At 34.2% G+C, this 16,277-nt stretch overlaps 2 protein-coding genes and 1 long non-coding RNA gene across 15 annotated transcripts in view; 1 reads left to right on the top strand and 2 right to left on the bottom strand.

Moving 5' to 3' along the window:
* On the bottom strand, positions 1 to 3,733 carry LOC148630269 (protein L-Myc-1b-like). Its single transcript, XM_088581032.1, has 3 exons — positions 3,634 to 3,733; positions 2,506 to 3,012; positions 1 to 2,237 (listed from the first exon to the last, which is right to left on the bottom strand). The coding sequence occupies exons 1-3, from the start codon at positions 3,716 to 3,718 to the stop codon at positions 1,585 to 1,587; spliced, it is 1,245 nt and encodes a 414-aa protein (XP_088437158.1). The 5' UTR covers positions 3,719 to 3,733; the 3' UTR covers positions 1 to 1,584.
* A 1,306-nt stretch (positions 3,734 to 5,039) lies between these two features.
* LOC148630268 (uncharacterized) lies at positions 5,040 to 11,695 on the top strand. Of its 2 annotated transcripts, XR_015919245.1 has the most exons (3): positions 5,247 to 5,380; positions 9,520 to 9,632; positions 11,316 to 11,695. It is a non-coding gene; the product is annotated as an uncharacterized LOC148630268 (long non-coding RNA). The 2 variants fall into 2 exon arrangements; XR_015919246.1 differs by lacking the exon at positions 5,247 to 5,380 and adding an exon at positions 5,040 to 5,153 and having other exon boundaries at positions 9,520 to 11,695.
* LOC148630267 (uncharacterized) overlaps positions 5,378 to 16,277 on the bottom strand; it is a 31,262-nt gene continuing 20,362 nt past the window's right edge. For all 12 annotated transcript variants that reach the window (XM_088564514.1, XM_088564522.1, XM_088564531.1 and 9 more), the window contains one exon: positions 5,378 to 9,294. In XM_088564514.1, the coding sequence (XP_088420640.1) occupies positions 6,130 to 7,449 (1,320 nt within the window). In that variant the 5' untranslated portion in view covers positions 7,450 to 9,294 and the 3' untranslated portion in view covers positions 5,378 to 6,129. The remainder of the gene's footprint in view (positions 9,295 to 16,277) is intronic.

The following is a 16,277-nucleotide window of genomic DNA, read 5'->3' as shown; positions in this document are numbered from 1 at the left end:
TAAAGCTTCAAAATATTTTAATTCTCTTCATTTGTGAAAAGTTCATTTCATAAAGCATAAAAAATGACAGCTTCTCCTATTGCTGTTCATGAACAGACCATAATCAAGTTCAATGGATTACAAACTTGTACCTTGCAGGTAAACAAAAAAGACAAATTTAAAATGATATTTTTGTTTCAGAAAATCAGTCTGGTTTAGAATTTTACTTATTTACATGTAGAATTATGCAAAATTAAGTTTGTAAAACATTGTAAATGAACAATAGCCTCAGAAAGAAAGTTATTTACAACTCAGACAATTTTAAAAAGTACATGTAAACACAAAATAGAAAAATGTAAGTTTTAGAGTAGCACTAATTTTTATGTAATATCACATATGTATATATGATAGACATAATTTTAATCACTATAATAATATAGTAATAATAATAATATATATTTCAGTAACAAGTAACAGAGTTTCAAAGGAAAAACTTAGACTACACAATTCGAAAATGAGGAGCTGATGCGGATCAGGTGCACAGATATGGTAAAATTCCATTTGCATCTATTGTATTATTATTATTATTATATTATTTAAATATGATAGACATACTTTTAATGATTACTTAAATCTTTCATAACATGTACTTAACAAATAAAACATTGCAAAATCTGCCAAGTAAAAACAAATTCTGTGCTCAAGGTAAGAAGACAAATCTGATCTATATCAACCCCACTTAACCATCCTAATTTAGTCTAAAATTCTGGTTAAAACAGTGAAAAAAGTAAGCAGTAGAGCTACAGACCAAGTCGATGTAAAATCAAGCAGGTCTATTGTGAAATTGGTGAAAGTTGCTTCAAAATGTACAGTGCTGTCTATGTGAAGTTATGATGGGTCTATGTTGACAAAAAATTCAGTTTCTAACACTGTTAAAACTAGTCTAGTAAGAAAAAAAATCAATAAGTAAAAAGATTACCAGAATTACAGACTGTTTTACTTGGTCAGAAAATGGATATACTCTGAAGCTAACTTAACAAAACAAACAACTGCTTATTGCAGTTTTATACTACAAACAAAAGTGAATAATGTGAAAAACTCTTGTCAAAAAAGACTCAACAAATGTTAAAATATTTCTCAAACCTAACAAAATATCAACTAATATAACACACACATGGAATTTCTTCAACCTGCAGTACAAATACATGTAGCAGCAAAACAATTACAGTATTAAATACAGCCATACCAGATATAATCCATTCCTGATTAGTTGATATCTCTCTATTCCTGAGAATTGTCTAGTTACTTGTGGTAATGTTCAAATAAATATTCAAACTAATAGTCAAAATATTGGCAGTGATAGAAAAAAAAATGCTATTAATAGTAGTTGCAAAATACAAATGCCACACACCCTAAAATAGGTCCCAGGGTTAAAAAAATATCAATTGAACACAAACTGGGTATAATAATATTAACAAGCTATTTGCAGCGAAACCCACATATTAGTTAGTCAAAACATGTTATCAGCAATGAAGTTGCAATTCATTTTGACCAAGAAATACATTATTAAACCTTGCCCTATAAAAGTACAACTAATTTGCACATCTAAAAAAAATCTGAATCTTGTAGCAAGTCTAATGTCCGTTGTAACTTCTGTTGTTTGGCTAACAAAGTTGTTTTTTCATTTTCAAGTCTCCTGTTTTCTGTATTCAAAGAATGTACATAGTCAGCAGCCTTTTTCAGAATGAGCACTTTAGGAGCACGTTCCTGATTGTTCAATTCTGGAACACTGTCACGTAAAGCAAAGAAACTAAACTTTAAATCATTCCTACGTTTTCTTTCAAGAACATTATGTTGAGTCCGTTTACCCCCTTCACTTATACATTCCTCAGAGTCTGAAGAGCTCTTGCTTGCTCGAAGTTTTTGACACACACGTTTCAAGTCTGGTACACTAAGATCCTTTTTGGATTTTTTCTGAGGTAATGGAGAGTTTGATGGTGACACAGGGTAAGACCGCACTCGCTTAGGCTGATGTGAATGAGGTAAACTATAATTGTGCAAGTCTGGGGTTTCAACCCTAATTTTTAAAGTCGTTGTTTTCAATGGAATTATTTCCACTTTTTCACCATTGTTCTTTTCAATCTTAATTTGTGTTTTCACTGTGCTCCTTGTCTGTATATTTGATTTGTTGATAGTAGGTCCTGTAGTTGTGGAATTCTGTTGCAATTTTTCAACTGTAACAACATCAATTTCTTCCTCTGAAATACAATTTGATATCACATTAATATCACAATTATAACTTGATTTATCTCCCTTAGAACATTCTTTTTAAAGATATAACAAGAGCAGATGGTATGAAAAAAAAAGTGTGTAACTGATGAGAGCTGACAAGTAAAACAGTTCAATTTGTACCCAACTGTCTACATTTGGTTTGCGCATACAAGCCTCCAACAGCTCACACCTCATTTTGTTCAAAATATTTAGTAAGATTTGACTATTGTTAATGAAAAGCTGTCTAAAACTTACCTGAATCTGATGGGGTTTCAGTGCCAAGGCTGTGAAGTTTGGTTTCACTTAAATATCCTGTGATACTGTGCGTATTTGAGGAGTTATTGACTGAACATGGGAATACAGCCATAGGATCAACAGTTTTCATATCAAATGATGTAGATATCTTATCCTGTTCTGTTTTAGAGAAATTATCGCCTGACCACATGCAATCTTGAATGAGCTTGGAACAAAGATTTGGTGACGGAGGAGACTCGGAAAAAGTTTCCTTAGGATTGAAATCCTCACTTTCAAAGAAATTAGCATCAAATGGAAAATTCATATCCTCTAAATCCAATCCTAAATCCATCTCGAAGGGCTCCTCCCTCTCTGGAGAACGTGGAGGTGTTGGAATCAGCTCAAATTTTTTCCATATATCATCACTTGGAAGTGAAGCTGGTGAGGCATACTCCGGTTCATACATACAATGTTGTAGAACATGGGAATTATCCATGTCACACTGTTTGCACATTCTCGCCATCCTCGCTAAAAAGTAAAAATTACAATATTAAATGACATTGCCTCAACAACTGACGTAAAAAAAAATTGGCAGGTGCCCCGCCCACTTTTAAACGGCACGAGGAATTCGTGATTTTAGTGCTAAGTATGCATTGTCGTCGAATGACAGCGTCAACAAGGATTTGCTCTTACAAAAACATCACTTTTTATCCGTAAAGAAACTCTACCTTCATTCAATAAAATAGAAAAAAAGTACAGTATGTTATATCATGACATGGCTGGATGTACACGTGAGCCGGCATTTTGACCTACTTTTCATCTTACCATGTTTCATGAAATAACTCAAAAAACAAAGAAGTCACGCTGAAAATTTCCTTGTGAACATGTCCTTATTAGCGAATACTATCAAAAAAAGTTACTCGAATAATTACCAATTCATTTAAAGATAATATTTTACTTGTCATTTCCGAAGGCATTTGACGTCTCCTCATTAGCTATTTATAAAAATTACGGTTGATCTAAGAGACGGATTAATACTGTAATATCTGATGTATACTACAGATACTATAGGTTAAGTCAGGACCTTGAAAATATGGTTATAAGTAAGTACTTTAATAATCGCTTACCAGTTTTATGCGAATAGTTAATATCCAGTATGTCCAATTTGGGTGACAACTTGGCAACTGTTCTCAAAACGTCTTGGTATGACTATTTCAGAGAAAATACGCATCATTGATATGCATATAAGATAAATTAGTCCGCCAGACTGATAAACCCAAGGTCATATTTACGCATTTGTGTTATTACATGCTATCAATAGTAGAAGAGTATCCAAAATGTTACAATGCTAAAATCAAAAGTCCTATTTGCATAAGTTACATACAAGTTTATTATTTATAGTACATACAAAAAACATAAATCGAACTATTTCAGTCTGCCCATGGAAAATACTATTTGAGTAAAGCGACCAAAACGCGGGAAAGTTGGGAGGCGTGGCTCAAAAACCAATGGTTCTTGAAGTAACGCCCACATTTAATTTTTCATTCATGAATGACTGGTCATACAAGCTTGTAATATGAGACTTTGAAGAAAAGGAATATTTCTTAAATATTATTGTCCCATCTCACTAAAATTTTCTAGTGCATTTTTAGCATAAATGTTCTGTTTCGAATGTGGATAAACTTTACAATTCTCGTTCATTTGTGTATAATTGAAACGAACTCGTTTTGGTTTTGCAACGTACATGCTTTTTTTATTCCTTCTTTTGACTTGTCCTCTTGATTATTGCCAGATGTTTTTGCCTACTAGGAAGATACTAGAGGTTAGTTTCAAGGTATATCATTGTCATTCCTAGGACTTTGTTTTCAACAATGCATATGAATCAAACGAGGTACAAATGTATAGGGAAACATAAATAATCAGGATCTTTGTATTCCCGATAATACATAACAAAATCCTAACTCTCACATGAAAATGTAATATCTTAGAAAAAGAAATTGACAAAATCGTACGTACCCCTTCCAAAATTTAACATGAAAATCGCGTGCTTTCCGTACAACTGGACGTTGAAAATTGAATTGATTACAACGGTTTAAAAATATGTCAGTCTTGAATGGATAGGTGCGACAAATATATTCAAGTGATGTGTATTGTTAGTAGAAAAACACCTGTCCCACCTGTATGCAGATATCGTGTATTGGCCGTTGTCTACCACCCGTAATTATGATTTACATATTTACAGCAATAATGTGACTGATGTGAACAGATGAAACCCACAAAGTAAGCCACAGTATTATAAACTTATTTAACTAATACGTGGCGATTTAGTTTTTTTCTCGTAATCACTTCCTTGTGTTTTCGGTATTATCTCTGCATGGACTAAACCGGAGCACTCAACTAAAAACTATTATGGTAGTATCCACATATAGAAGCCTATACTGCACTGACTCAACATTTCATCAGAATTATTCTACTGCCCAACCACAACAATGGACCCCGCATGATTTCTCGCAACACAGTTCAGTTTCCAAAAATCGTTTACTCGTGTACATTAATCAACATTACCTCACAGATCCCCCAATTTAATGGAGAAAACGAGAAATAAACATGATGGACGGAAAGTCAAATATCTTGAGGGAAGAACAACAGGCGCTCTTATTAAAGACTATGTAAGATTTCCTCTTTTGAGAAATTGTTTTCAGAACGAAGATTAAAATTGTTATCTGTAATTTGCTGTAATCTAACCTTAATATCAATCATCAAGTTGTTAAGGATTGCTATATACAAACTTGAGCTTCGGACTAGTGAGTGGCCCCTTCTGAGATGGTCAAAGTTAAGAAACAGTTGTTGGGTTTGTCATTTAATAGCGAGGACCAGAAAGCTTTCAACATCTCTGGTAGGAAATAACATAGTGCAATAGCTAAGGTTCTCTTTATTTTCTATTTATTATGTGTTTATCTCTTTTATATTTGTTTTTTTAGGTTCAATGTTTTCATTGATACAATAACATAAAAAAATATACTGACACCACAAAAAATTATTTAATGCTCTGTAGATTCAGTTTGATATGACAGCAGAGGATAAACCATGCACGTATATGGACACTATATTCAAGCTTGGTCCTTAACTAAAATTGGGTTCTGATTGAATATTTGACACAGCTTAACGTTTTTCCCCAAAATTACTGCGGTCATATTTTTATTAAACTTGAAAATCTTAAATTGGATAAATATCTTGTCAAGCTTGATACAAAAGTTGAGATCGAGCCCACAAAGAGTAATCAAGGGAACCAAGGTTATAGCGGTAATCAAAAGAATGTAATCCAGGGACAAAGACCAGACATGGAAAACAGACACACACAACAAAGAACATAAAGTAACTAAAATCATACATACAAAGTAACAAAAGTAAATGAGTAACTCGGACTCCACTAAAAACTGGGAGTATGGACCAGGTGCACCGGTAGGGTAAGCGTCCTCTGCTTTTCTAGAAACACCCGCCGAGTTGCTCATAAAAAGTCAAGTCCGGGGTAGACAAACGAGGAAAGGCAAACTATGACCCGTTGAAATCATAACGATCCACGAGTTCATGATGATGATCATAAAACTTCTGTAGTGATGACTTCAATCTTGTAGCAACATAACCCTATTCCAGAAGCCTATTTGTTAGAGTTCTAGCGCGATACAAAAAGTCTGCGTAGTTTCGACAAGCTCTGGCATAATGTATGAGTTGTGATATGAACACTCCATACGCAGGAGCCAAAGGGATGTTGCCACAGATGAAAGGAAAGTTGACAATGCTGAATGAAAAGTCATCACGTTTGTCGTAAAGTTTGGTCGATAGTTTTCCTTTACCATCGATTTCTAAGTGTAGGTCAAGATATGAGGCTGACTTCAAAGTATCTGTAATATCCTTTATCTGAAGTTCTTTTGGGTAGATGCGATGTATCAAATCCCCGAAATTAGGATTGTTTAAAGATAATACGTCATCTATATAGCGGAAACTGAGATTGAAGGATCTAGCCAAACGATATTCTTTCTTTCTGATCAAATCAGCTATAAAGTCAGCCTCATAAAAGTGAAGAAATAGGTCAGCAAGTAAAGGAGCACAATTTGTTCCCATAAGAATGCCGACCGTTTGTTGAAAAACACGTCCACCACGCTGCACAAACATGTTGTCGATTAAAAATTCCAGCATTTTGTAAACATCTTCCTCTGTATATTTGGAAGATGATTTGGAATTATTTCTTACAAAGTATGAGGAATCTCTACCAAGAACTATATATTTGTATCTAGGTGTACCATCTTTTTTGGAAAAACAACGATGCATAATGTTTTTAAGTCGGGATTTTAATTGAGTATGGGGAATAGAAGTATACAGTGTTGAAAAATCATAGGTTTTAATGCTATTATATTCAGATAATAGTCTTGAACTGATTGTCCCCAAAAGATCTTTCGAAGTTTTGAGGATCCACATTGAATTAATACCACTACGGGAGTAACAAGTGTTGTGGTAGGACTGCAGACCCTCTTTGACAATTGTGAGTATAGAAGTTAAAAGTTTTGAAAGAGGTTTGGTGGTACATTTTGTAGATCCAGCTATGAAACTTTGTTTGTATGGATTCTTGTGAAGTTTAGGAATCCAGTACATAGACGGCAAATCACAATCATCGTCCTTGGTAGAGAGACCAAAAGAGGATAACACAGATTTATGGTTTTCCACAATCTCTTCTTTGGAGAGGGTGGTAGCATTATAGGTCTTATCACTGCTATTATTTTCTACGTCTACCTCTGATAATAAACACTGGATATAAAACGTTTTGCTGACAAAAACAATGTTGTTTTGGGCTTTGTCTGCTGGTACGACAACATATTTGTCATGTATAGTAGACAATGTTTTTGCTACATCGGGGTCTTTGAAAACTGATGTAGCCTTGGCACTCATTGACCTACTTAAAACTTTCATTCGTTTCAAAATTAAAGACCTCACGGCCTTTAACCACTCTGACAGAGAATCAGTTTTCTTGTTCTCGTTTTATCCATTTTCTTGCATAGTCCTCGACGGCATCCATAAGAACTTTTTTTGTCAAATAAAAGTAGGAACAAGTATGTTCGATACAGATTCGATTTTTTTTTATTGAGATAAGACAATTGACACAGGATAAATAAATGAATACGATCCTTTTTGGCCATAATTACTAAATGGGCCCTGTCACAACCCCATCGTAAATCCCCACCTTTCCTCTTTGGTATGCAACCTTGCTGTACAATTTCAATTGATAACTTATTGTTGTCAGCCATAGCCAAAACAAAACATAATTACAAAACTACAGTACTCCAACCAGATAAAATAGGGGTACAATATCATATTGTAACAGAATTAAAAGGAGGAGTTAACTAATAATACTATAGTGTTCTGTTGACTGATATTTCTCAGTTCAATAAAAAACTGTACCGCCACTGCATTATACACCCATCTCTTTTAAGCCTGTAGTAATATTTACATATGCTCAGATTATATCCCATCCCCCCAAAAAAAACAAAACAAAACAAAAACCATGCCACCATAATATGCATTTGATCCCAAAACATATGGAAGATGAGATCAATTTGAAAAGGGAAATGTCCCCCTTTTTATGTACAAAAATGGTAAAATTGAAAATCAGTGGAAAGGAACAGTATTTTTAAGTGCATTGTCGAGTTCTTGTTTGAAGTGTGAAGGATGGACCAACAGATTGATAAACAATGGTACATTATAATACAAAGATTGGCACATAAAAAAACTACTACTGCAAGTAGTTATATATCCCCATTCGAAGTTACTGCCCAAATCTCAAATTTCATATAAAAATGTTTCATCAAAATGGTTGTGTAGTATGCACAGCTGAACTTCATAATGCATTCTACAAAATACAGAATCAAATTGCCAGGCAGTTTTAGAGAAGATGCATCATTAGCTACTACAGGATATGATATTGACATTTTGTAAACCTTGTCCTATTGGGCCTTAAATGAAAGTTCAGGGAACTTGCCCAAACTGAACATAAGACGGTAAAAAAGAAAACTTGGTCATCTTTCAAACAAGCATAATTTGACTTGATTTTAACTATCATTGGCAATAGAACAACCCTTAGCATATTAAAAAACCCTTGAAAACTCTTATAAAATTTGCTCTATACAAAACAATGTAGTACACATACTAGTACATCCTAGTAAACAGTAATGCATCAAGCAGAAGGAGATTCATCTACAAGGTATTCATGTATTTTTTAGAAATCTTGAAAATGAAATAAATACAGAAGTGCCCTAACGGTAGTCACTATGAACATAAAAACTTCAACACAATATAAATCCTACAAAAGCAGTTTCTATGGAGATATGTTCATAAGGTCTTCCATGATCACTCCAAATATGGAAGAAATGGTTTTCAGAGGAGATGCACCTAATATTGATAAAGCTAGAATTTTCACTTCTACCGACCATACATATATGCAACTCCCATAACTCCTAAAATGTCAAAATAGTAGTATGATATGTACAATAATAAATCCCATTGAACATGGAAGGAATCTGAACAGCAGTTTCAAAGGAGGAAATGATTTCCCAAGACCATTCAGATGGACAGACATCCAATGCTACAGGGGACAAGAAAATGAAGCATCCATGTTAAAGTAAAGGAAGAATCTTGTTTGAGCTGTTTTATTGACACAAGGAACTAATTGATGGCTGATAGTATGATGGTAATAATGTCAGGGCTACAGAAGCTCTCTCTTTTTTTCCATTTATTTCTTCATCTGTGCATATGTTGAACCTGCAATGAAAAACAGAATGATTCAACAATAATTTAAAAGGTTATTAAGCACTGGAATGACACACAAGAGATGAATAACAACACACAAGTAAATATTACATAATGTCAATAATCAATAACATGCAGTAGTAAAATAGTCAACCATTTAGACCAGACTGTAAAATATCAATACTGAATTTATATTCAACTAATTCCATTCCATTAGCTGTTTATAATCTTTTATAGGATCATATAATGATACACCATCACATGGGAGTATAGATGACAAGACCATAGGGATACTAACAGTGGAATCATGGAACAAAGAAAAAACATGTGACATGCCAAAAGTGAAACAAGTATTACTATTCTCCCCATAGAATCTACAAGTTGAATTTTTTAAGGCAAAGCCAAATAAAATGCTTCACAGGGCACAGCTTAATACAACTGCAAAGGTTGAACCCCCAAACAGTTTTGGCAAGTATAACAGACGCACCATTCGAACTTTATACAGCTTTGAAATTTGATTACAATTAGATATTTGACACAGGATAAGAATTTGGCCAGAATCAAGCCAGAATCGAACACAGTCTGACCATTTTACATTACCATCATTTCAACAGTAAGAAGACAGTGTAATTATTATAGACAAGAACACTAATGGTAAACTAACAGTTACAAGACAAGAAACAGATGCAGTAACAATTATAATAGTCACATTGACATAGTGATAGTTATACATTTGATACAATCACTTCTTGCTTTCTCCACAATATTCAATGTACAAAAATGTCGCTTGTGTCTAAAACGTTTCATTTTGTTCAATGTTGACTGATATAAGAGATCTAACCATAACAGGTTATTGTACAAAGCTGTCAGTTGTCATGTACAATAATGTACAGGTACATATACATGTATCATCAAAGATATTGGCTAATGATATCAACAGACTAAATTGACCAATTAACAGGCCAGTAAGTAGGGCAGCATTAGTTACAGGGTGGTCAATAGGACAGCATTAGTTACAAGGTGGTCAGTAGGACAGCATTAGTTACAGGGTGGTCAGTAGGACAGCATTAGTTACAGGGTGGTCAGTAGGACAGCATTAAGTTACAGGGTGGTCAGTAGGACAGCATTAGTTACAGGGTGGTCAGTAGGACAGCATTAGTTACAGGGTGGTCAGTAGGGCAGCATTGGTTACAGGGTGGTCATTAGGACAGCATTAAGTTAAGGGTGGTCAGTAGGGCAGCATTAGTTACAGGGTGGTCAGTAGGACAGCATTAGTTACAGGGTGGTCAGTAGGACAGCATTAGTTACAGGGTGGTCAGTAGGGCAGCATTAGTTACAGGGTGGTCAGTAGGACAGCATTAGTTACAGGGTGGTCAGTAGGACAGCATTAAGTTACAGGGTGGTCATTAGGACAGCATTAGTTACAGGGTGGTCAGTAGAACAGCATTAGTTACAGGGTGGTCAGTAGGACAGCATTAGTTTCAGGGTGGTCAGTAGGACAGGACAGCATTAGTTACAGGGTGGTCAGTAGGACAGCTTTAGTTACAGGGTGGTCATTACGACAGCATTAGTTTCAGGGTAGTCATTACGACAGCATTAGTTTCAGGGTGGTCAGTAGGACAGCATTAGTTTCAGGGTAGTCATTAGGACAGCATTACTTACAGGGTAGTCATTAGGACAGCTTTAGTTACAGGGTGGTCAGTAGGACAGCATTATTTTCAGGGTGGTCAGTAGGACAGCATTATTTTCAGGGTGGTCAGTAGGACAGTATTAGTTTCAGGGTGGTCAGTAGGACAGCATTGGTTACAGGGTATTCATTAGGACAGCATTAGCTACAGGGTGGTAATTAGGACAGCATTAGTTTTAGGATGGTCAGTAGGACAGCAAAATATACGGTACCACACAACTTAGTATTTGTGTATGACAAGTTACTTCTGTGGATGGGGGAGTCAGTATGCATGCTGTGTAAAAACACTGATATTCATATATGTATCTTTTTCTTTTGTTACTTTTTAATTTTCAGTGTATTTCAGGAATGGCAAATTATTGGTAATTACACATGCAGCTACACACATGCAAGATGAACTTTACAGTGAAGATTTATAGGGCATTCCTTGATGTACAGGAAAAACTTTGCAGTCCTTATAAAGGTACACATGTACATGTACATCCCTGATGCCGACAGTAGGACAACTTTTATGACCTTCTCTGGAACTGGACTATCAAAATATCTTATTCAGAATTTCATATTTAGAAATTTTAAAAAAACTGCTAGACTGTCACTATTGTATGGTTAGAGTCATCCAGAAATACATTACACAGCATTCTATCCAGATAATCCACATGCCAGTAAGGCCAAAAAAAAAACCAATAAACTAAAAAAAATTAAAATATTGATTTCTACTACCAGCAAGAAAAATATAGGGTAGATAGGTCTGAAAAGAATTTTATTTTCATTCTCTGTCACTTTTTAGTCACTAATATTGTTAGCGACTTCTTGCACTTGTAATTTCTGTACTCGCATATGTATTTTTGTTTAATATTTTCTATATGTTCAACTAAATTTCTCCCAAAAGTTTGGTAGCTAAGCTCAAAGTTAAGTAGTCATGGGCAACAGCTAATTTTTGTCTCTGTAATTTTGGCCTTTCTGTTACCCCTATCGCTAAATTTCTGAAAATCGTTGGAGTAATAGGATATTCACACTATGGTCAGTATGTGATCACTTCAGAAGTTTGGGCCCTTTCACATTGGTACCAGGTAATACATGTTGAAAGTAATGCTGTAGGGTGCTGGTCAATTAAATAACGACACATGAAGTTGACAGTAGATTTTCATTGAATTCCATCATTTAACCTGGGTTAACACTTAACCATCTAATATTATCCTTGTTCTCCCTTCCTTGCCTGTTCTGTTCCTAAGAAGCTTTACACATAAAAGGGACATTTGCCAAGCAGCCATTTAGTACTGGTACACCACAATAAATGTCAAGTACATTGAAAAATAAATCAACTTATCTAAAATTATAACAAACAGATCATGTCAAAAAATAAACCATGGAAAAAAGTCATCCACCATGAAAACCAATATTCTCCATGTACAAGCTAGAAGTGATCTCGATACAAGACTAATACTTGAACAACTGCCAAATCAATATATGTATATAACTGTATTACAACAGAAATATGAAATACAAGGGGTCAATACATATATACAGCTAAAAGTACACATTAGAGAATTACTCTATTTTTAAATCCTCAACCTGACTAGTGATTCTGTAATAACCAATATGCAGTTATAGAAATGATCAGTCCAATACCTTAGAATTTAGAAGATGAGTAAAGACTGACAAACCACAATACAATTAAGATGTATACATGGATTTGTAAAAAAAAAAAATATATATATATATATATGTGTGTACAGTGCAATTGTCACAAAGTTAAACAGTTCTCATTGTTATATATGTGTACAGTGCAATTGTCACAAAGTTAAACGGTTCTCATTGTACATGTTAATGACCAAAAAAAGAGGATCAGGGTATAATGTTAACATTTTATGAAACTTGTCCTATTGGAGAAGTTGATGAAAATTCTACTTGCCCAAATTGAAATCTACATGTAGTAAATGGATGTTGAAAAAAAGAATGAAATTTGGTTGTCGTCTGGGCAAAAATAATCGAACTTTTTGTCCTCTGGGGAAGTATAATTGAACTTCAAGTTAGTTAATGTTTTAATTTAGTTTCACTTGTCCCTGGCGATAGGATAATCTTTAACGCCATTCCTTGATATAAATTTAGAAAAACTGAGCAAAGCTTACTCAAGGATATCCCCCCATAAACCATATGGCCATATAATCCCATAATCATCCTTTCTGTCAAAAAATCAAGTGGGGCTGGATATACAGGTACATAAAGGTTGTTGCAGAAAAAAATATTATGAAAATTTTGTATTAAAATCATAGAGGTATAGTCAAAATATAAACAAGGCCCAGCAAATGCTTCAATCTGAAATCAAATCCCAATGTATTGCATTACTACATACATGTAAGTACATGTAGACTAGTTGACCATAAAACTGTAACAAACTAAACATTGCCCCTAATACCCCCCGCAGCATATTGAACCCTGTATATTTGGGGACCAGTATGGACATACGATTCATTTTGGACCCAATTTTTATGGGGGGATAGACTAAGCACTTTTGACAAACGATTCTGAAACATTCTACTCCAAACAGATTTCAGTACTATTTTTTGTTGTTGAAAACACAATCACAGAATTATCAATATGACTGTAAATTTACTTAAACATAAATTCCTAACAAAATGCACACATCTATATGGTAATCTAACACTCTATCAAGTTCCATAACAATCCTGCAAGTTGTTAAGGAGGAGTTGCAGACAACACATCAGACCCAATATTTGCTCAATAATAATACCCAAGTCCAACAGCCATCATTTCTACAATTTTTGCAAAAACATAAAATACTGGCATATGTACATGTACATTCTAATATGGTAATTTAACATGTAACTAAGTTTCATAACAATCTTGTAAGTTGTTGAGGAGGAGTTGTGGACAACACATCAGAACAAGTTTTGCTGAAAAAAGTCCAACAGCCGTCATTTCTACAATTTTTGCCCAAACTTAAATTCCTGCACATCTTCATTTGGTTATATTTCTTCACATAAAGTTTCCTAACAATACTGCAAGCTGCTTAGAAAATAGTTGCAGACAGACATATGGACAGGGTGAAACCTACATGTATATATCCTCTGCAAACAAAGTAACAAGGGTATAAAAATGAGCAGATGGACACCATGATCACTATATACAATGTACATGTATATCATTCGATGTAACTCCTGTTTTTAGTAAAGGGAGGGTATAAAAAAGGGAAACAAGGCTTGATCTGATCAGAACAATAGTTATTTTAGTCTAACAACTATTTACATCTGAGATTTTGGACTTGACAAAAAAAATAAGTTATTAGTACACTAAGATATATGTAAATTATGTTATAATGTAAACAGCCTTCCCAAGGTTGAGTGACAGATGTGAATAACAGCAAGCATTAAGAACACAGATTGGTTATTTTCAACTCTAAGAAGTTTAGTTCTTGAAAGTTATCTTTAAACAACTTGTACAAAAAATGAACTCTTAAGGGAAATCATCATCACAATGATGTTGCAGTGACTTTAAAATGATATTACACCAGATAAACACAAATAGGGTTCAATCAAGATGAACAGCAAAATCTGTCTAGACCAAACACAGAATAAATTGGGCATCTGTCTAAACCAGACATCGAAGCATGGAAGCAGGGATACGAGGCAGTGTGAGACACGGACAATGTACTACCATTCCTTACAGCAGATAATAAATACATGTACATGTGTAAAATAAAATAAAAAAATGAGCTTTAATTGATAGAAAGAAACAATTCATCAAAGTCGCATGAAAATTACAAAAAGGGTTTTCAAGTTACATGTACATGTATTCTGCAGCAGGGAAAACCCCTTTTATAATGAGTAAAGTTCTATAAATCTCAATTGACATTACTGCAAGAGTTTTTAAGTTAGTCCGAAAACAGAAAATCATCCCATTTTTGTAATAATACATGTAACTCGAAATAATGAAATGATTCACAGGGCACAGTTTATATGACTGCAGAGGTTGAACCATGAAAAGTTGGGACAAGTATGGACACCATTCAAACTTGATACAGTGTTGAATGTTGATTAGGATTAGACACAGGATAAATATCTGACCAAAATCAGGGGGGACTTCCTGGCCCTTATTCCTTAGTGGTTCCAGTCATAACCTTAAATCAAACCAAACCTTCCTTTGGGGAATGACACCTATAGTTTCTGGCCACTAATTCTTACTAGGTTCTTCTAACAGCCAAAAATAATAATTCCAGTCTTCCTTAAATGCTATGGCACCTTGTAGTAAAATTTACATGAAATCCAGCCACTTATACTCAAGTTATTGTCTGAACATCAGGAAAATGCATGTTTCTGACCCCCTTTTTAGCCCATAATTTCTAATATACTGAAGTCCTAACCCCAAAAAAATCAATACCAGTCTGACTATCGTGGCTTATATAATGTGAAACAATATCATATATGTTCCTATGCTTTCACTCAAGTTATAAAGTTATAAGTTCCATGAAATGCTTGATTTTTTTACCCCTCTTGACCCCTAATTCCAAAACAGTTGGGACCATAACCCCAAAATCAATACCAACCTTCCTTTTGTGGTTTATTAGTACCCTGTTATAAAATTTCATTAAAATCAACCAACTAATATTCAAGTTATGACACCAAAACCAAAAGTCTATGGACAACGACAGTGCTAAACCATTATATGACTGCAAACTTTTTTCAGTAAAAAAAATAAAACAAAACAATTCCACAAGAATTTGTGGCAGTATTTCTGAGTTATTGAGCAAGAGTAATCAAGGGAACCAAGGTTCTAGCGGTAATCAAAAGAATATAATCCTGGGACAAAGACCAGACATAGAAAACGGACATACACAAAAAAGAACATAAAGTAACTATTTAAAATATCAAATAATACATACATGTACAAACTAACAAAAGCAAATGAGCAGCTCAGGACTCCAATTAAAAAAAAAAAAAATTTCTTAAAGGAGAAGACAATGTTTTTGTGCAAGTCATAAATATCGAAACTAATCTGTTAAATATTCATGAAAATTAAACTGAAACAAAATAATTTCCTTTTCTTAATTAATTAATCGAGATATATAATTAGGAAATCTGAATTTCCCGCTCCTATAGGTGCCACCATGATCGGTTGAACTGTGATGTCACAAAGTCGGTTTGTAAAGTGGAAGTAAATAGATACATGTAATTGATTACGATGCCCAAAGAAATCGCAAATTTGGGACTTTCCCACTATAAATTTAACCCAAAATAAATAGAAGAGGAAATTGAGGCACAACATGTAAGCATATGTCAGACATCATTGA

Source organism: Perna viridis, chromosome 1, assembly GCF_037379345.1.
Source record: "Perna viridis isolate PV_CMFRI_1.1 ecotype Kerala chromosome 1, ASM3737934v1, whole genome shotgun sequence".
NCBI classification, from domain to species: domain Eukaryota; kingdom Metazoa; phylum Mollusca; class Bivalvia; order Mytilida; family Mytilidae; genus Perna; species Perna viridis.
Note: the sequence above shows the minus strand (reverse complement) of the source record. Positions and strands in the feature narration are given on the sequence as shown.

Bases quoted from the DNA above. Each gene is read 5' to 3' on its own strand.
- LOC148630269 (XM_088581032.1), bottom strand. From the start codon at position 3,718: ATGATGCGTATTTTCTCTGAAATAGTCATACCAAGACGTTTTGAGAAC. The intron at 3,013-3,633 runs ATTAACTATTCG...TTTACTTTTTAG, and splicing joins CCAAATTGGACATACTGGAT to CGAGGATGGCGAGAATGTGC. The intron at 2,238-2,505 runs GTAAGTTTTAGA...ATTGTATTTCAG, and splicing joins TGAAACCCCATCAGATTCAG to AGGAAGAAATTGATGTTGTT.